Below are 22128 nucleotides of genomic sequence, written 5' to 3'. Positions count from 1 at the left end.
GTCGAATTTTTTTTTTTTGGGGGGGGGGGATTACAATTCCTTATTCGTAGAAAAGAATAAAGTGAAATGAATCAATGATCCTTTAAATCCCTGACAATCTTATCAATTTATTTCTGTTAGATTTTTTTTTTTTTTTGCAATCGGCCAACAGCATCGGCCATCGGCCATCGGCAATCGGCCATTTGGAGGAAAACAATCGGCCATCGGCCATCGGCCATCTTTGAACAATCGGCCAACAATCGGCATCGGCCCATCGGCCAAAAAATGCCATCGGTCGAGCCCTATAAATTATCTGTTTATACAGTAAGAGACATTCATAAAGAAGGCTTTTACCGTTGATTGCAGCAAAATTAGCTTGCTGTTTCAACAAGAGGTGGTGGGGCGACTAACCTTGACAAAAAGTTTATATGCCCCACCTGATTAAGGATTATTTGCCCCACTGATGACTTGACAGGGTAATGTGCCCCATATAGAATAATTTTTACTTATGTTGAATATTACGACGAAAATTTTACCGGATTAGAGAATTCTTTTCTGAGGTTTACATTTTTTATGTTCTATGAAGCACAACATTCGGCTTATTTAATTTCCAAAAACGTTTCTTCAAATTATCGGCTCACCCCCAAGCCAGGGGCGGATACAAGGGAGGGTCAGGGTCATAGGGACATTTCCGACCCCCCCCCCCTCAAACCGTCGACAATATTATCCGTCCACATTGTGTTCTAACACTTAGTGAATGCAATAGAAACTGCTTCAGTAATCCATTTTTACTTCCTTTTACAAAAAAGGAAGTATTATATTCGCGAAAAAACTTTCACTCAAAAATCGACCTTAATTTGCATTTTACTCACCCCCGAATGCATGTTGAGTTTTTTTTTTTTTTTTTTCGACTCGACCACACGTGGATAAGTGCCTAAGAACGTATAGACACGTGAAATATCCATTTTGACGATTCCCGAGTTAGTTACAACGAGTTTTCTCGTGACGTCTGTATGTACGTATGTACGTATGTGCGGATGTGCGTATGTATGTCGCATAACTCAAGAACGGTATGTCCTAGAAAGTTGAAATTCGGTACGTACACTCCTAGTGTGGTCTAGTTGTGCACCTCCCCTTTTGGTTGCATTCGGGTGTTTTTAAGGGGGTCTTCTTTCCCTTTTTGGGGGAAATCATTGTTAATTTGGATGTAAACTCAAGTGATGTTACAATTTGGCGGACACTTGGCGATATTTCGCCAGTCTTTTCATCGCCAAGTTTTGTTGCCAACTTGGCGACAAACTTGGCGATTTTTTTTTTATAATCTGGTTTCAATTTGGCCACTGTTGGTGATATTTAGAGAGTAAACTATTGAATCACATTAAAATTGCCAGCAATGGGAAAATGACATTAAATTGGAGTAAAAGGAAGTCTGTGAGGCACACATCAGCTCATTTTAAGTAAATATTTAAAATACTACTTCTTTTCATTGCTGATAAAATTAATTGTTTTCATTTTTGCTCTATTAGCTAACTTATTCCTGGCCGATTTAATGTTTTTTATTGATACCCAAGCGATTTCAGAAAACTTTCGCCGCTAAAACTGTACACTGATTTGGGGGGGGGAGGGGGGCTTCATTCTTCACCATGACCTTCTCCCCTAAAATAGTGGTCTGTATCCGCCCCTGACCGCAAGTGAAATAGTGAAGCATTTCCCATTGAATCGCAACATTTCTTACTTTTCAGATGTGTAAAGTTACGGTATAAGCGAGACCGAGAAAGCAGCGTTTAATTTGAATTTACGTAAGTCGGAGACTGTTTTCCATTCAAAAATCATCGTTAGTTCTAATGAACAATGTTAAAAACTTGATATAAAGAATATGCGAGTGAGGCTAATACTATTTGGCTTTATTGCGCGATAAACAACGCCACGAGAACGGATTAAACGTTGCATCAACAAATGAATTCAATTACTTAGTACAAGGAATTAAGTTCTACATAAAAATGAATCAATACCAAAGATTATAAATTCGTCAATAACGCAGCTCTTAAGCAAATAGAATAAAATTATAAAAGACGTTTACGAAAAACTGTTAGCTACCAAAGCTCGAGGTTCAAATGAATGATATAAACGTTAAATATCTGATTAATGAATACTACTGGTAGCTAATCGACAACATATTTAAATTAGTATTATTTGTGTATTAAAGGAAAATTAAGCCCCTAAAACATTAGTGGCATGCATTCTTTCTTGGCCATGTGATAAGAAGTAAGAGACCTTGTAACTCCGAATTAATGTAATTCGGGACAGTATACGTCGGTGTTTTTCTGTACACAGTTTAAAAACTTTTACAGCAGAAGAAATAAACATAATCATTTTCATTTTCCTTTGTAGCTATGCTTCTTGCAGTTCATTTTATTTCTAAAAGTGTGTTATTTAAATTTATTTTAAAGATGTTGTCATTAAGATTTTATTTTATCAAAACAGTTAGTTGTATTATGTCACATTTTGCAACTTAATGAAATTTGATTTTGTATAGCTCGCGTTTACAACAAATGCATAGTAAATTGAAAGGATCTATAACTAAGTAAAATAATTTTGAAAGTGTCGAAATATATGTTAAAAATCAGAGTATCTATCTTTTTCTAATTTCTAAATTTATTATGCGTTACAAACAATATTACGCATAAGTGAAATGCATTAAGAATTCCGTTTTTGCGTAAATTAGCAATTAGTGCGTTACTCGTACTATGGTTCTTATTGATTTGCATTAATTTAGTTAACTATTAATACATTTTGCTTATTATAAGAGGTTTGGTGACGTTACCTCAAGTGGGGCATTTAACCTGATGTAGTGGGGCGAATTGTCTGGCTATCAAGGTAATACGCCCCAAAGTTGCAACTTTGTTTTTTTGCAATAAAAAATTTAATTTAGTTTTGGGTCGTGATAAATTTTACATAGTATCTGGATCTACATTAAAAAAGGCCAGACGCATTATTTTTTATTTTTTGTCATTGTATTTTCAAAATTAAGTTTCTGCTTCGGTGGGGTGAGATTGCCCGTACTCTAAAGACAGTAGACAAATTACCATTTAGGTAAAAAATAAATTACATTTATTGCCTAACATACCGATTCGTGAATTGCCTTTTTATTATTATTAAATTATTGTTTGTATTTTTTTCTTCTATCTTCTTTCTTTTTCTTTTCTCTCTCTCTCTCTCTCTCTCTCTTTTTTGTATTACCATTTTATTATGATTTAAAATATTTTAATGTGATTCATGCTGAAACATTATTACACTTGGTGACACATTTAAGCATTAGGGAAAGAAAGGATTAACATTTCTAAAATATCAACTTAATAAAATTAGTGTAAAAAGGGAGTAACAAAAACGATTGACCTAACCTGCCGTAAATTTTCAAAGGTAGACACTAAACAAAAACTGAATTTCACCGAAGAAAATCATGACTGCCCTTAATGCTATTCAGGAAGTACATAGTTTTGTTTACTTTTAACAGATGGGCTAATGCAGCATGAACATCGTAACTACTTCTGCAGAATCCCAGAGCCACGAAGAGTTTGAAACAATTCTCGTTCCTCGACGACCATTCCCGCAGGTAACAACATCCTTGCATATTTTTCCGTTTAGGTGACGCTTTCGTTTAGATTTATTAAACTACTAGTAGTACCCGCACGGCTTTGCCCGTAGTAGAAAAATTAAAGGGTCATTTGGTTCGCCTGTATATTTACAAGTAGTGGATGATGAATTTCTCGTCAATATGCTATGGTAATTTGCTCGCCCATGTTATGGTAGTTTGCTTGTCCACGTTATGGTAATTTGCTCATCCACGTTATGGTAATTTGCTCGTCCACGTTACTATAATTTCCTCGATAAAATGTTTTTGAAATTGGAATAGAAAAAGAACAAAATTGAATTTTTGAAAAATTGCTTCGAGGTGCACACCCTCATGCTACGAACTAATTTTGTGCTAAGTTTCAAGAAAATCTACCGAACGGTCTAGGCGCTATGCGTGTCACAGAGATCCAGACAGAGAGACTTTTAGCTTTATTATTAGTAGAGAAGAATCGCACTAGTTAAGGTAATTTTGTTGTCAACGAAAATTCTAGACAAGTATTGGGCAGAAATTAAAGTTTTTGAAAATTATGGCAAAAACCATGTTGAAAAAGGGGTTTTGAACATGGCGTTAAAAACCATGGTTCAAACCGGATAAAACCACCAACTGTCAAGAACTTCAACACTACTTTTCCCCCATGTATTGTTTCATACAATCCCTAGTAATGGCCAAATAACAAAAAGCCATAAAACTCAGGCAGGGGAATGTGGGACAAAGTGAAATACCTGTAGTTATGATGACTGAGTGTTTTCAAAATGAACAAATTGGAAATTTGTTTTGAAATTTACAGTACACAAAGAAAGAACATTGTATTTTATAATAAAACTTGCACTGAGACAGTATTTTCTTTGACAGTAAATTTGAAACTTAAAAAAAAGGGGGGGGGGAGGGAGAACAACTTTCACTTTTTTTTCCACGGGGCAAAATGAAAAGTACAATATTTTTCTAATGAAATGTTTTCTACTCGATTAAAAAAAAAAATATTTTTGATAAAATGAATCTGTAAATAAAAGGTTGAATAAATAAATGAAAATATAATGAAACAATAAACAAATAAATAAATAAATGAGTAAATTAATATATGAAGAAACGAGCTAATGTGTGCATCACATGATTTCCTTTTACTCCAATTTAATGTCATTTCTCCATTATTGGCAATTTTAATGTGATTCAATTGTTTACTCTCTAAATATCACTAACAGTGGCCAAATTGAAACCAGATTTAAAATTAAAAAAAAAATCGCCAAATTTGTCGCCAAGTTGGCGACTAAAAGACTGGCGATATATCGCCAAGTGTCCGACAAATTATAACACTACTTGAGTTTAAATCGAAATTAACAATGATTTCCCCCCAAAAAGGGGCAAAAGACCCCCTTAAGAACATCCGAATGCAACCAAAAGGGAAGGTGCACAACTAGGTCCCACTAGGAGTCTTCGTACCAAATTTCAACTTTCTAGGACATACTGTTTTTGAGTTATGCGAGATACATACACACATACACAATTACACACATACGCACATACGTACATACAGACGTCACGAGAAAATTCGTTGTAATTAAATCGAGGGTCGTTAAAATGGATGTTTCGGGTGTCTGCAGGTTCCTAGGCATATATCCACGTGTGGTCGGGTCGAAAAAAAAACTCAACATACATTCGGGGATGAGAAAATTGGAAATCAAGGCCGATTTTTGAGTGAAAATTTTTTCGCGAATACAATACTTCCTTTTTTGTAAAAGGAAGTAAAAATGAGTGAGTAAAAAGTGAATGAATAAGAAAATATATGAATGAATGAATAAATAAGTGAATTACTAATTAAAGAAATGTTTATGAGTTGATAAACAAATGAATGCGTAAGTGATTTAGTAAAACTATAAACTATTTCATTTTGTCCCATCAACTTTACCCCGCATGTACTTGACTAATTGTACAAAATATTTAGAATACAAAAAAGTTTAATACTAAAAAAATAAATACTGCACCAAAGATTAGAAGGTCTCGATTAGTATTTAAAACGTTAATAACAAGAAGTTTATCATTTCATAATAACAAAGATAATCTTTGACTTAAAACAAAATATTACAATGTGAGTAATAATTTTTTGAAAATTGCGTGCATTATCATACGCTTCAACTTTCAGTGGTATTTTTTTCCTGACTGGAATAGACTAGATTTGGTATTACATCGTTGAAATATAACCAGATAGGTGGTGCAGTATTACCATTTCACTTTGCCCCACATTTTAAAAAAAGGTCAGAAACATATTTCAGAATGAGTTCAGTTAAACGAGAAAACGAACTCAAATTTATCTATATTTTACATATTATTTGACTTCTGTAACCATATTATTATAATATGAACTGTTACATCCAAATATTTTCTTCCCAAAGACATCAAGGAACCCTAAAACGGGGGTTGAACTGATTTCCCTATACTTTTAACTATCTTTATCATTAGTACATTATTTTCTATGTAATTGAAACAGCTTTTGCTACTCATGTGTGTTCATACAATCCAGTTGTGTCTACTCTACACCAGTGACCATAGCTAAAAATAGTGTTTTCAAAGATTAAAATCCATAAAAAATGCAATTTACGCTTACTAGTTAAAAATATAAAAACTATTAAGTGAATACATTATACCGTATTACGCCGCGTTATCCGTCATGCCGTAAAATTCGGGGGTCACCAGATTTTCAATAACACTTGCCTGGTCCTTTCCGGCAGGCCAGAAAATTCGAGGTTAGAAAAAAAAATACTACAAAATATATATGTTCAGATTAAAAATGAATATAAGTTCTATACATATCTTATTAGTATTAAAAAACATTTTAATTTTGTAAAAATATTTAGTAACAATTTCATTTGTTATTTTAGCAAGAAAAATATTGTTTAATAACGAATAATTTTCTAAAAATTAAATTAAATCTTAAGTAAGCAAGCATTTAAGCAGTAATTTACCGCCCGCTAAAGAATTTACCATAGCTATTCAATAACTAAAAATTAAACTTACTTCTCTAAAAGGAACCTAAAATAATTTATTTCACAAAATTATAAATAAATTGCAGTGGCAATGATTGCTTCTGAATTGATTACTTTATTGGCATATAATTAAATCCATTCATAATGACCTACCATAAATAACAAGCACATATTATAGGCAATACATATTTTTTTGAAAGAAGGTTACTTTCGGGATTTATTTATTCTTTTTCTTCACAGTGGTTTGCTTTCTGATTGGAACTGAATGGGAAAATTTACAATTGTTTTGTTGCAAAATAAACCTCGAATTATCCGGCATGCCAAAAAATTCGAATTTCCCGACATGCCAGATAATGCGGAGTAATACGGTATATATTATTCATCAATAGTGAAAAGTCGTCCAACTATAAATTTTGGTATTTTAAATAATTGTAAAATTGTTGATGCATAAGGAAAGAAGTAAAAAATCCTATTGAGTGTGGCGACTAAGAAAATCATAATTTACTGGTTACCATAGAGCTCACAGAAATCACCATGTGTAGTAATATCCAACTTAACCTTCTTCGCCATGTTAAAACTTAAAAAAATATTACAATTGTGATCATAGTAGGTATAGTTCTCATATCTGGAGACAAAAGATACCTCACTGAAAAAAGCTTTTTGTAAAGACTAGATGATTTTGTTTACCTTAACAAATTGAATTTTACTTTTTAACCGACTTCAAAAAGGAGGCGGTTATCAGTTCATACCGTATGTATGTTTTTTTTTTTTTTTTTTTTTTTTGTCCACTCACAGCGTCTCACCTAGTGAACCGATTTTGATGATTCTTTTTTTAATGGATAGGGGATGACTGAACTTAGGTCCCATTACTTTGTTTGACCATATTTGTTCTTTAGAAAAAAAGTTATGGGCAAAAAACAATAAATTTCATGCAATTTCCCTATTAAATGATTAAATTTAAAACCCATTGTTATGAAAGTTTGGTGCCATACGACAGTAACATTGATAGTAATTGTAATGATAATTTTGAATGAAGACTTCTCTGAAAGAAGCATCAAGTTTCTTCAGGGGGGATATTTCGATAATAATCAGGAATCTGGCGCTGTCGTCTCATTTTTGGCGTAAATAATTTTATTTTGGTAACCTTGCTGATTTATAGAACCCTATGTGAATTATCGAAATCTTCCCTTCTTCAGTGCTATTGCTCCATAGTGGGGGTAAACCTAACCTGGAAGCGAGGTGATGCAGTGATTAGGATCTGCTTAGCCTTCACAATGCTACCATTAGGTTTGCCTCAACTACAGTAGTATTTTTTTCGTTATCATCTATGCCAATAACAAATGATGGGGGTTAAGTAAGAAAATACAGAATTGCATCATGAGCAACTTAAATGCTGTGAAATGTAAATTAGTTAGGAAAAACCTAATACTTAAATGGTTATAATTAAATTAACTACATATTGATTCCAAAGAGGAACAAAGGTAAGTTTTTAGTGCCAATCGCTTAAAGTTTAAAACGTGCTTATAGTTTTTTGTTTTTTTTTAGTATGGAGCATTTTTATGAAAAAAAATAAGGTGAAGTTTCGTGACGATAACTTCTTACTATTTCTGAAATACCTACATTTACACTAAAAAGAATGAAATAAAAAAATTTTGAAAAAAAAAATAGAACCGACTTCAAAATTGCTCTAAAAAGTGAAAAATAATTTTATTCTTTAAACACCTTCGATAATGCTTTTAAACATAATCTTTGAAGTTGGCGCAAAAACGATAGATAAAATCATTCACAGCCATAACTCAACTACAACTATAAATTTAACCAGGCCCAGTTTCTTCACTATCACATAAATTATGCATTGATGACAACCTATTTGAATAACGATATAAATGTTTCGTTCGTAACTTTGGATGCTTTTCTGAAAAAAATATGAATGAAGCATGGTTACACTGGATTTTACGTTTTGTTTTTGCGCCAACTTCAAAAATTATGTTTAAAAGCATTATCGATGGTGTTTAAAGAATAAAATTATTTTTCACTTTTTAGAGCAATTTTAAAATCGGTTCTATTTTTTTTTTTTTTTTCAAAATTTTTTTTTTACCTCTCTAAATTTTAATTTGTTACAATTTTTTTGAACATTGAAGAAATATTACAGCTAAGAAAACTTATAAAAGTAGTTACAATAAATAAATAAATAAATATTTTTTACTTGAACTGTAATAATTAAGAACTAAGGGTGATTCTCCAAAAACCTGACATTTTCCAATCGCATTTTGTTTTAAAATAAAAATGCTGGAAAAAATCTGAAAAAAAAAAAAAAAAAATACTCCCCCTTTGTTAGGAACTTATTCAGAGAAAAATAGAGGGAACTCACTTTAACTATGTTACACCCTCAAAAGAGGGGGTCAAATTTTCATACAGCAAGAGACTGACAAGCAGCACCAAGAGAGCTACAAAATGAATTTCTTCATGGGTTACCTAAAATGTAATTATATAGTAATGAAATAACTGAAGCCTAAATCAAAAAGTATGGTTATTAAATGACGAAACAAAATTGATGTAAAGCCTCCCTTAACGGACACCCCCAATTTCTTCGAGTACAAGTCCCATATAGGTTTTTCCATATTATTCACTCTGAGTAGCTTACACTCCGAATAATGAACATTTATTTCAACAAAAAAAAAAAAAAAAAAATCGATTGCTACATTAAAACTTTCTTTAAGTTAGCCATACACAGTATGATAAAATTTACAAAAAGAAAAGTTACCTTCTCATTATCTGCGAACTGTTTTTATAGTTCAGGAAATACAAACATAAAAAACAAAAATAGAATCAGAAATATTTATAACAAATATTTTACTTTTAATTTAAAACAATTACGAAATTTATAGCATCTTCACTTACCTACTCGAGCAACATTTAGATAAAGAATAGAGTCGTTTCTAAAATTTTAAAAGTTTTTTTTTCTGAAAGAGCATGTTTAAAAACATAGGATCTGATCATTTTTAAATAATTTGTTTAAGTTTAATATTTAAAAAAAATTACTTAAATCGTTGCGCTTTCATTCTTTATGCTTCTGTCGATATCATCACAAATGATGAAATGCCATTCAGTGTTGCATTTTCACAGAACAAAATATTTAATTCGCATCTTTACTCATGTGTATTGGCAACGATATGGTTGATAGCAAACGCAGAGCGCAATTTTAATTCGCTTCTTGATTATCATAACGTGGAAACACGATAGAAAGATGCGCCAAAGAGCATCATTTGTGACGTCATCAAGACCACGCCTTGTTTAAAAAATCGGCCTTTTTAAAAATTAATTTAAATTTTTTTTTTTGAATTCTGACATTTTGAATTCAAATTATGTATTTCGCAATCACGAGTTGCGACAGGACCCTTTTCATTGGAGTTATTGTTTCTAGAAACGACTCCTGTTTCCCAAGCTTGCCCCTCCTCCTGGGTGGTTACGTGTGTATAGTTGTGTGTGCGTAGGCGCGCGTGCATGCATGTGTAGGCTTGTGTGTGTGCATAGACCTGTGTGTATGCACGTAGGTGTGTGTGTACCGGACATGGACGCCTCCGACCAGGAAAAGCGGATAGCTCACGACCGGGGGACAGCCGCCGCGCCGCCTGCAGAGGCCGGTGGGCAGTGGTGCTGCAGAGTCGCTGATCCAAGCTGAGAAAGGAACCACAACGTCAAGAACGGTCAAGTGAGAACAATAAGCAATCGTGATTGCTCAATAACTGTTGGGAAAATAAAAGTATTTTCTGAGTCCATGTTATGATTTTTTTTTTTTTTTTTGCTTATTCTATCAATTTCAGTGACAAAAAGTGCTATTTTGACTGAAGGAAACAACTCCATTGTCTAAACAACAAATCTCTTTTGGAACGCTTCGTCTGATCAAAAAATAATAATAATAAATAATTAATGGACTTATTCCACTGAAATATTTTTTACTTATCGTTTGCCAAATTTAACTTTCTTTTTTCAATCAATTCTCAACTCCAATGAACTATAGGGGGCGTTGCAGCCACTGTCTATAATGTAATGATTGAACTCATTTCTAGAACAGGAGAATGACATGAAACGATGGGGACAAAGTTTAAAACGATGTAACTTGATGATTTAAATAATTAAATTTATTTAAAGAATGCTATTTTACACCTTGAAGTATGCTTAATTTTGTACTAAAAATTGAATTTGTGTAATGTTGATATAAAATTTTAAAGTAATTTAAATCTATTTGAAAAACAGATGGGGACACCACCCGCCAAAAGTGTGACTTTCTGATTATTCAAAAATTTTGGTAGAAAAAACTAAATAAGGTATTGTTTTAATAAAAGTAGAATAACGTCAGATAAGTTCTTTCTAACTATTAAAAAAATAAAAACACTTTCTGGGTTAAACAATTTTTGTGTTAGTCTACTAGGACATAATATTGTTAGGATTTTGGAAAATCACCTTTAAATATTTTTGTAATGTACATGGACTAATTTACCTAGTTTTTTTTATTATTATTATTATTTTAAGGCATAGATTTTTATTTATTTAAAACGTTACAAATAAAAAACAAAGTCTTATATAATTTTTTTTAAAGAGCAAAAGTGAAGTATTAGTCTTCGGAATTAAATAGTCAATTACCAGAAATAAATTAAACATAGGAGGAAGTGTCGCGTTTTCAGTTTTATTATCTGTATCGTGTGTATTCAAAAAAATTTCCCATTTAAAAAGAAATAACTATTTTATTTCAATATTAAAATGTAGTGAGGAACGACAACGTAAAAAGGAGTTTAACAGTTTCACTTTTTTTTCTTGTTTCAGAGGTTTGTCTGCCTCTGCCTGGTGTTACTCCTTTTAACAGTATCTTTTCTCCTGTCCCAATTACTTTTTAATTCTGTACAGTATGTTTTTCACTCCTGCGATGGAACCGATAACACACACAAGTAAGTTAAATAATTGTTTTAAATATTTTTTTGGCTTTTATCATTCATAACGTTTGTAAATACTTTTTTTATTTACTTTTATATCCAAAAAATACAGAAGAAAGATCAATAGATCAAAATTTAAAATTATTTCAAGATTACAGGTTAAGCTTGCCATAAAAGTTTTTAAATGTAAATGAAAGTACAATGAGGTATTGAAATGAATTCTAAGTCTCTACACACAGATGATGTATGAAAAACGAACGAAAAAACATATAAGGTAGCATGGTATATGATTAAAAATTTCGAACAGGTGCCATTTTCATCAGAAAACGCAGCGCTTTCGATTGACATATAATGTTAGTATGTGCAGGTATATTTTCACCTTGATGTTAGGGAATTTATGTCAAAATTGTGTCTTAAATTAGAATTTAAAAAAAAATACTAGTTGAATATTTTTCGAACAGTGCAGATTGTCTTCCTTTCGATGTCCTGTATCCAGCGGTACAAGTGTTGACCTGTTAGGCATTGCCAGTCCAGAGGAGATAGGGTTACAAACACGCGAACAGCCGCGCACAAAAATTAATAGTATAGATTACTTGTTCAAATAAATATTTGAAACAATATTTCCTTTTATTGCTTCTGAAATTATTTACTAAAATGTATGCCATACTAAGCTTCTTATTCCTAGCAGAGTTGGGTCTTTTTATTGGCACCCAAACAGTTCCAGAAACTTTCCGCACCCAAAACTCATATTTTTCAGCATGCCCCCCCCCCCCTTCCTCTTAAAGGTCTAGTCTTGTATCCGTCCCTGATATCATTATCACCTGAAAGGTGGCATCTCCTGATGTAAATCTTGTTCGCACGAGGGAGAGCACCAGTTGGCTAAATTGTTTCTATATTCCACCTCAGTTACTCGGCCTTTTTGGTTATGATCAGGTTCAGAAACGGTCTAATAGGCATATAACAGTGTCTGCAGAAAACCATGAGGTCATGGCTCGCTGCCCTAGATTATTTGCATTCTAGTTTTCGTATAAATATTTGTAATTATTTCTGTGCAATATCAGTTTTAGATTATGCACTCCGCTAGTTTAAGTTAAAAATGTACAATAAATTATATAACATTCCATGAAACATATACTTTTTTTACTTGAAGTAGTGAGAAGCGAAGGGATATAAGTGAACTTTTTTAAGTTTTGAGTAAAACGCGTTTTTAAAATTTAGATCCTAGGTAGGCTTTTATTGAAATTTTTTGTAAATCATGCTGTATAACGGCACCGACTAGAGCTATACTGGTACCACCTCTTGCCCCAAAGCAGAGGAGAGGTTCTCCTACCATTTGTACTAGTTATCTCCAGATGTTTAATTTTGCCACTTACATCCCTTTGCTTCTCACTGCTTCAATTGTCTATATGAAGACACGACTGCTGTATTTTTCAAAAAATAACTATTTATATTAACTTAACTGTCTGGGTAATCGGGTAATATTATATACAGCCAATTTGTGTTTTACTTATAGAGTAAAGAAATTACATAGAGAGGGTCTGTTATACTAAGAAATTGAAGCCGGAAGCTGCATCGCTGTATCCCAATATCCTTAGCTTGTTTCTAAATAGTTTGGGATACATTTTGATTCAAAACATTCCATTACTGAATCTCAATTGGTAGTTAACTCAAATTTGGATACTGTTGCAAGTTTATGAAGCACGTCTTTGAAATTGTATTACTTTATTCGGTCCCTTAGCGAGATTGGTGAAAATCATTCTCGCGAAACGACCATGTTATCATAACCTCGCCCATCATTGCACCGCTCTATCGCATAATTCCGGCTTCAGATTTCATCTCCTTTTTACAGTAGACGGGGCCTCTCTATGTAAATTTCTTTACTCTATGATTTTACTTGACTCCCTACTGACAATTGCAGATTCTCTGGCCCGCATTTTGCCGGAACGCGCCGTCATCTACCCAGCTGCCTTATCATCGGCGCCCGGAAATGTGGAACGAGGGCTTTGCTCGAGTTCCTGGACTTGCATCCGAATGTGCGAGCAGCCGCCGAAGAGGTTCACTTCTTTGACAACAGCGAGAGATATCTTCTCGGATTGGACTGGTACAGACGACGCATGCCATACTCTTTCCCAGGACAGGTGACAGTGGAGAAGACCCCTGCCTATTTCGTGACCCCTGCAGCCCCTGCACGTATCCGTTTCATGGATCCGGCAGTACGTCTGCTTCTCATCGTGCGAGATCCGACAGTACGATTGGTATCCGACTACGCTCAGCTGGCAGCAAATCGTGCCCGAAAATCAAGACCTCTGTTATCCTTTGAGGACATGGTACTACGTGCTGATGGTGCTGTAGATGAGTCCTATAGGGCAGTACGTACAGGATTGTATGCAAAATTCTTCCCAAGATGGCTGAGATACTTTCCTAGAAAACAGATTCACTTGGTGGATGGAGATGCCCTTGTCGAGGATCCGTATGAAGAAATTGTGAAAGTGGAAGAGTTTTTACGCTTGGAACACAAAATTCAACCGGAGAATTTTGTCTATAATGAAACTAAAGGTTTTTTCTGCGTGAGCAACACTACGGCGGTTAGATGTCTCAGTGGTAGCAAAGGTCGTAAACACCCAGAAGTGTCTGTGGAAGTTATCAAGAAATTGCGAAAATATTATGCCCCATACAATGAACTTTTCTTTCGACAAGCTGGTGTTTCTTTCAACTGGCCAATAGAGTAATAAACCAAGGAATCTTTTCCTGTAGTAAATTCCTTTACAAGTACTTCAGAGTCACATTTTAAAAATATTTCTTCCGAAACAAAAGAACTGTAAATAGAATAACAGGCATATACATTTCACCTGTGCTTTGAAAATGTGCTTAAAACGGTAATCTCAGAATGTTAAAAATATATTTAATATTAATACAAAACCATGCACCATCTAAATAATTTACAGCGCTGCATTTTAGTTGAACCCGTTAGAAATTAAGTGGTTCTTCTAAATTGAACTTTTGCTAAATTGAATGCTGAAAATTTGCTTTTTTGTTCTTACATAAGTTATTTTGAATTTCAACCGGTTTGAACTGAAATTAACAGTAGCTTGTTCCAGAAAACAAAAACTGTTCGTTCTTTTTCTTCGTCTTCTTCTTTGTCTTCAAAAAAAAAAGGAGGGGAGGGGGAGACTTTAGTCAATAACTTGAAAAAAAATTCTCACTGGATATTTGACCATTTTGAATGTTAGTTAATCTGCATCGAAAGAGACAGCAGTATATTTGTTACCGTGAAAGTCCGAAATCTAGTAAATGTCGACATTTAGCTGTCAAATAATATCGACATTCACATGCCAAAAATATTGGCAAAAGACCAAATATTGCAAGTGAATGTCGAAATTCTTCAGTTTTGGTTCTTTACGGTAGCAAATTTCTTTCTAAAAGAAATGAAATCATTACATTCGTGTTGAAAAAAAAATTCGTGGAATAGTTTCAACAAAGTACAAAACCTTTCATAGAACTCCTTATTTCAAATTTACAAAATAACGGTTAATGTTTGAAATTTATTTTGTCTGTATATATTGTAAATACTCATAGATATTTATGAAACATTACTTTTTATATTATTAGATACATTTTCGCGTTTTCATGTTCTTGTGCACATTTTTATGCTTAGTACGATTGTCATTTTTGAACTGTAATTTGTTATGATTATTAAAATCTTTATTTATTGTTATGTGTGCGTGTATGTATGTAATTTGTAACGCAAATGCCTGTTTCTCAGTGACCCTGTATTTACTTTTTTAATCTTAACACGAAGAGCCTATAAAACATTGATATAAAAAGCTTAAAATCTACGAATTTACTTTCAGAAAATTAAACGATTTGCAATCAAGGATATTTTATACTTAAAAAAAATAGTAACACTCCTTCGGTCTTAAATTAGTTGTTGCGTTTGAATAATTTCATACGAAATATTTAAATTGATGATTTTAATATTTTAATTAAACATTTTCCCGAGATTTGAGGGGACTATGGTTTCAGTTAACAACATTTATTTACGAAAAGTTCCGTCCTTCCCTCTTTAAATCAGTACCAAATTAGTTTCAACAATGTATGGCGAGCTTATTCTTAAGCCAGATTCCATTTTGTGAGAATTCTTGCGCCAGCAATCGCATAAAATTATTTTTTAGCTAATGAATCGGCATTCCATTAGAAAGCAAACTAATATGTCCGGCGTACTGGTGGCGAAGTCCTTATAAAACGTTACTTGGCTTAATAGAGTGCGAACTCTGGATTTTTGATACTAATTTGGTGCTCATTCAAGACTGGAATAAAGCTCTAGATTAGCGGTCGCCAATGGCCGACCATGTATGTCATTGAAAATATCTACCAGAAAATGAGGTCTCAGTCTCAGTCGCCAAGAGTTGAATCATGTGTGGCGTCAAAGAAACTTTTTTTTTCCCAGTTGTTCATTTCAGATTGAATATTCTCATTTAAAGTAACAAAATCGACGATTCCTGACTTTTTTTTAATGCCTATTCGTATTTAACAAGAAATTCCGTCCACAACTAAGCGAGCCTCATTTTAGTATTTAATCAATATTCTCTAAAAAAGCTAAAACTTTAAATTCTGTCAAACATATCTGTTTAACATTTTAAACTGGTTTCTAAAAACAAAATATGCCTCGCTGATCTGATGAAAGAGATGCGTGAAAAACGAGCTGATGACATCACATGACTTCCTTTTATTCCAATTTAATGTCATTTCCCCATTACTGGCAATTTTAATGTGAAACAAAAGTTAACTCTCTAAATATCACCAACAGTGGCCAAATTGAAACAGATTTTTAAAAAAAAGCCAAATTTGTCGCCAAGTTGGCTACAAAACTTGGCGATCAAAAGACTGGCGATACATTGCGAAGTGTCCGCCAATTTTCACACTACTTGAGTTTATATCGAAATTAAGAATGATTCCCTCCCCCACTCAAAAGGGGCAAAAGACCCCTTTAGAAACACCCGGAAAAGGGGAAGTGCACAACTAGACCCCACTAGGAGTCTACGTACCAAATTTCAACTTTCTAGGACTTACCGTTCTTGAGTCATGCGACATACATACGCACATACGCATATACATACGTACATGCAGACGTCACGAGAAAATTCGTTGTAATTAACTCGGGAATCGTCATTATGCATATTTCGCGGTCTATACGTTCATAGGCACTTATCCACGTGTGGTCGAGTCGAAAAAAAAAAAAAAAAACTCAACATTCATTCGGGGGTGAGTAAAATGCAAATTAAGGTCGATTTTTGAGTGAAAGTTTTTTCGCGAATATAATACTTCCTTTTTTGTAAAAGGAAGTAAAAATAAATAAAATAAATGAACAAATAAAGTAGTGTGTGTGTATGTGTAGCACCTTTTAAATAATACTAATAAGATATACGTATTTTTTCCATAAAAAATCTTTCATCGCCTTCAAAAAGAAAATAAATAAAAGAATTAACAATAAAAAGCTCATTAAAATAGTTTTCAAAATGGCTGCCAAAAGTGAAAAAGTGGTACTATTTTTCGTTACTTTGGTAGGCACAGTGGCTACGATTCACTATTCCTAGTCTAGAGCTTTAGGAGGGAAGGAGATAATGCTTGACTCAAAAAATTGTTGTTCACTGATAGCAAGGGCGCCTATATAGGGGGGACTCGAGCCCCCCCCCCTCTTTGAAATTAGAACTTCCTTGCTTTTGGTACTTGTTTCTTTGCAAAAATATAAAAACATTTATTCTCCAGCCATTAATGAATAAGGTATTAAAAATGAAATATATTAATGACTCTAATCTGTCCTGAAATCGGTTTCCATGGAGAAAATACCCTCCTAACCCATGGGGGAAATATCTGAGCCCCCCCCCCCCCCCCTTACAATTTTGCATATGGGCGCCCTTTATTGATAGTATAGCACCTTGAAATCTCTAAAAAAAGTTCAAACAAAATTATATACTCATCAGTATTAATAATTGTTCAAATGTAGCAACTTTTATGACGGAGGGAGTATTACTTTTTCTAAGGTAAGTGACTCAAATAAGTCCACCTTAAGCTTGATGGCCTAGTATCTCGTTCATTTATGATACAATTGGCTCCAACTTTTGCAACAATTGTCAGCTGACTTATAAAAAATAATAATTTAATCACACAACTTAGAGATTTAAGTTTCAATTACGTTTTTTGCCAGCAATTTTGTCAAAAAAAAAAAAAGTCAATGTGGTCTTATTAGGAACATGGTTTTCCAAAGCAGTTGTTTGGGAATGGATTACATGACGCAAGGTTAAAGACAAAAAAAAAAAAAAAAAAAAAAAAACGCCAAACGTACCAAAGTGCCGTCACACTAAAGAAAAATTTGTAAAACTCTTCAATGTCAATATAAAAAGATATTTAACCAGATTTGATAACCACAAAAACATTGTCCGACATTTTACGTTTACTTCATCAGAAAAGTAAATGATCAATCGTTACATTAGGGGTACTAGTAACTCATTATTTCCGTTTTTATTATTCATTAATTTTTGAACCGCTCCTGCTCACAGTTTGTGCGCATGTCTGTAGCATATGTTGCACATGCACAGGATTATCCTCCACTCATTCCATCCCCTATCGGTGTCCTAATAAGGCAGCCATGACTCTGTTAGACTTATCTCTAATTTTCTCGGATGTCAGATCAAAGGCAAAAATACCGGTGCAAAATGACATATTTCTTTTTAAATTCGTCAACTACATAAATTAAACTTCAAGAATAATGAACAACATTTTAAATGCTAGCAAACTACAGCGAACCATGAAGAAATAAAACTAAGCGTCAAATAAGATCAGGTATATTCAGTAAATTACCGCTGGTAATTTACTGAATATACCTTGCCTTGCGTTCAATCTTCGAGTTGAACCGAACCATTGCTTCGGTCACTCGTCTGGTCTGCTAATTCTATATTCGCTACCATTTTGTTTCGCACTCTTGGCTTCCTTAAGAAGTTTTCCATCTCCAGCTCAGTCACTTTCCTATGCCGGGCTGTTGAGTGCTAATAAGCACGAAACTGCAGTCCTCGGCTGTAAATGACTGAGCTGGCGGTGTATTTCACGTAAGATCAGGTAGTTTCGACAACACACCTCTGGAATTAACTTTTGCTACACTATTGCCTTGCAGTAAGAAACTGCTTGTTGATAACGCTTTATCATCTGTTAGGATTTATGAACTCGATGAAGTTACATGGGCGCCCATATGCAAAGTTGCAAGGGGGGGGGGCTCAAATAGTTTCCTCGTTGTTTAGATGGATATTTTCCCCGTGGAAACTGATTTCAGGACAGATTTGAGTCATTAAAATTTGACATTTTTAATAACTTATTCATTAATGGCTGAAAAAAATGTTTTTACATTTTTGCAAAGAAAAAAGTATTAAAATCAAGAAAGTTCTAATTTCAAAGGGGGGTTCAAGCCCCCCTTGCCCCCCTATATGTGCGCCCTTGTGAAGTTACAACCTAGATAATTTTTGTTGAACTACATCAAAAGATATGGCACTTCCCTTGTTGTCCTGCATGGTCTTACTTGGCGCAAGCACACCATTAATCGCATTAACCCATGTAAAATGGTTACATGTTTGCAGAGTTGTTCAGTTCTTTGATAGCAATGGTAAAAGAAAAATCGCTTTATGGTTGCAGAATTGGAGCTTTCAAATATTTTCTAGTTCTCCATCAACTGCATTAACGAATGTAAAATAGTAACATGTTTGGAGAGTTGAAATAGTTTAAAGTTGTTTAGTTCTTCTCTGATAGCAATATAACACTTGTAAAATAAATCAGTAATGTGGAAATTTTGCATTTAGTTGAAGTTCTGCTATTTAATTTAGTTTGTACAGGTGTTTTTCGTGAAAAAAACGTGATTTTATGCCCTCTAAAAAATCCCTTTTTACTTAAAAATCGGCCTTAATTTCCCTTTTGCTCACCCCCAAATGAATGTTGAGTTTTTTTTCAACCCGACCACACGTGGATAAGTACCTAGGAACGTACAGACACCTGAAATATCCATTTTGATGATCCCCGAGTTAATTACAACGAGTTTTCTTGTGACGACTGTACGTATGTATGTGTGTATGTATGTCGCATAACTCAAGAACGAAATGTCCTAGAAAGTTGAAATTTGGTACGTAGACTCCTAGTGGGGTCTAGTTGCGCACCTTCCTTTTCGGTTGCATTCGGATGCTCCAAAGGGGGTCTTTTGCCCCTTTTGGGGGGGGAATCATTGTTAATTTCGATGTAAACTCAAGTGGTGTTATAATTTGGCGGACACATGGCGATATACCGCCAGTCTTTTTGGTCGCCAAGTTTTGTCACCAACTTGTCGAAAAATTTGGCGATTTTTTTTTAAATCTGGTTTTAATTTGGCCACTGTTGGTGATATTTAGAGTAAACTATTGAATCATATTAAAACTGCCAATAATAAGAAAATGACATTAAATTGGAGTAAAAGGAAGTCATGTGATGCACACATCAGCTCGTTTAATGTAAAATCTGCTTGAGATAAGCATTAGGAGAAAAAATCAATGAACGCAATCGCAGACGATTTGTAACCGTGGCGCCGAAAATGTCGCTCTCTAAATGAATATGAAAAACAACCGTCGTAATCTGTTACCATGGTAATCTGAAAAATCAGAGCAACATCAATTTTGGTCAAGTGAGGATAGTAAGAAATTCGTGATTGAATTGGTGAATAATAATAATAATAATAATAAATAATTGTTTGAAATCTTGAATTCAAACTATGTTTTTCAAAATCACGAATTGTGATGAAGAGAAACAGTAATCCAGAAATTTTGTATATTGGTGTTTTTTTTTTTTTTCTTTTGAAAAAAACGTAAATTTACCCAAAAATCCCCCTTTTCTTAATGTAAAGTTAATCGTGAAAAAAATATGAATAAAATCTACCTGCAGACGATTTTTAACTATGACAACGAAAATTTCGCTCTCTAAATAAATATTTAAAACAAATATTCAAAATCTATCCACTTTCTCTCTCTCTTTGTTATTTTGGGGGCAGGAGTGAACTAAAAAATACTTTTTTTATATTGTTGGCTTTTGAGATAGAAGGATTTGAAATTCTCCCGTATTCAATAACTATTAAATGTTTTGAAATTGTTCAATTTTGAGCGTTTGTTTTTGAACATATTTTTCGTTAAGAGCTTCATTCAACATAGTTTGTTTCAAGCATACTTGCTTTTAAGACCGGGATCTATGTATATTTGCCTTAAATTTCTACCTAGGCGTTAATGTTTTCTCGTTTTTTTTTTTTTTTTTTTTTTTTTTTTTTTTTTATTGTTCATCTTGAACATGTCTTTCTACAAGAGCTTCTGCTAACAACGTCATAAGGTTCTTTTGCAATTGTGACAGATATATCCGACTTAGATGTCAAATGAGGTAAAATCTTGTGTAACCTGTAAGAAAAATATGCACACACATACACAGCTTTATTAATTATTAATGATTCTTAATGTCTGTTTCGTTTTTTCTTTCACACAATTCGTTTCTCATTTTCAACCCCTACGAACAATTCATTAAAAAAAAAAAAAAAAAATAACAATGAAAATCCACTTATATCTGCTTTGAATTTCCATTTACCGCTGCTAGATATTTTAACAGAGCAAAAATACTCAGTCTTTTTGGTAAATTGAAAATATTTTGATGTGTAATACGTATAGAACTTCCAGTCACAGATTTATGTAATGGTTTGCTGTTTATTTAAAAAACAATATTTAAAAAAAAGTCATTTTTACATTGATTTGCACACTTTTAGACGGTGTTTTAATCTTCCATATATTATCCTCAAAAAAGAAGTCCCTTTCTTAGATTTTTATTTTGCTGCACATAAACTATCCTTAAAAAATCACTGTTCTAAAAGTTATTGAATATATACTTCAAAAGAATTTCACATTAAAAAAAAATGGGATGAAAACAGAGCACTTGTAAACTTTACCATCTCATAGTTTATAAATTTTTAAGCCTGTTGAAGTGCTAGGAAAAAAAATGGAACTTTTTTTTTCTTTACCTTCTTCAGTGCATGCGCTCATTTTAACTGTTTATCTCCTTTTTCCAGAGGCATCCAACCTTCATCGATAGATATTCCCAGTGGTTAGATGAGTGCTTCGAAAACTTGATTTGTGAGGAAAAAATTTTGTTTCACATTTTTTTTTTTTTTTTTTTTTTTGCAACATATAGATTTGGTAGCGCCTTTTTTACTTTTTTTTTTTTTGTAAAGCTTTTTCAAAACACCGTAACGAAACAAAGCACTTTTACTGTGGGAAAACTACTCGAAAAAATCACTTGAAGTAGATGGCTTCGCCAATTTTATTGCGAACGTTTTGATTCGTAAAGAGCAAAACTATGGTGAATTATGGATTTGCCAAACAAGTATTTGCTTAAATTGGGAAAAAAAGAAGAAAAAGTTGATTTTTTTCCCCTGTCTAAATAAAAGTTCCGCTATCAAGGATTACAGTCAAGTTTTGAAATACTTTGTTTTATTTTACTTATTTTTATTTATTTATTTATTTATTTATTTTTCGAATTTTTATGCTCTATAGTTGATTATTCCATG

At 33.2% G+C, this 22128-nt stretch overlaps 1 protein-coding gene across 2 annotated transcripts in view; it reads left to right on the top strand.

Moving 5' to 3' along the window:
* The window catches only part of LOC129215988 (heparan sulfate glucosamine 3-O-sulfotransferase 1-like), a 72642-nt gene extending 57453 nt beyond the window's left edge, over positions 1-15189 (top strand). For both annotated transcript variants that reach the window (XM_054850117.1, XM_054850118.1), the window contains exons 2-4: positions 3494-3592; positions 11416-11537; positions 13441-15189. In XM_054850117.1, the coding sequence (XP_054706092.1) occupies positions 3509-3592; positions 11416-11537; positions 13441-14251 (1017 nt within the window). In that variant the 5' untranslated portion in view covers positions 3494-3508 and the 3' untranslated portion in view covers positions 14252-15189. The remainder of the gene's footprint in view (positions 1-3493; positions 3593-11415; positions 11538-13440) is intronic.
* Positions 15190-22128: the final 6939 nt, after the last annotated feature.

The sequence above is a fragment of the Uloborus diversus genome, chromosome 2, assembly GCF_026930045.1.
Source record: "Uloborus diversus isolate 005 chromosome 2, Udiv.v.3.1, whole genome shotgun sequence".
NCBI lineage: Eukaryota > Metazoa > Arthropoda > Arachnida > Araneae > Uloboridae > Uloborus > Uloborus diversus.
This window is presented reverse-complemented; position numbering and strand designations above follow the sequence as displayed.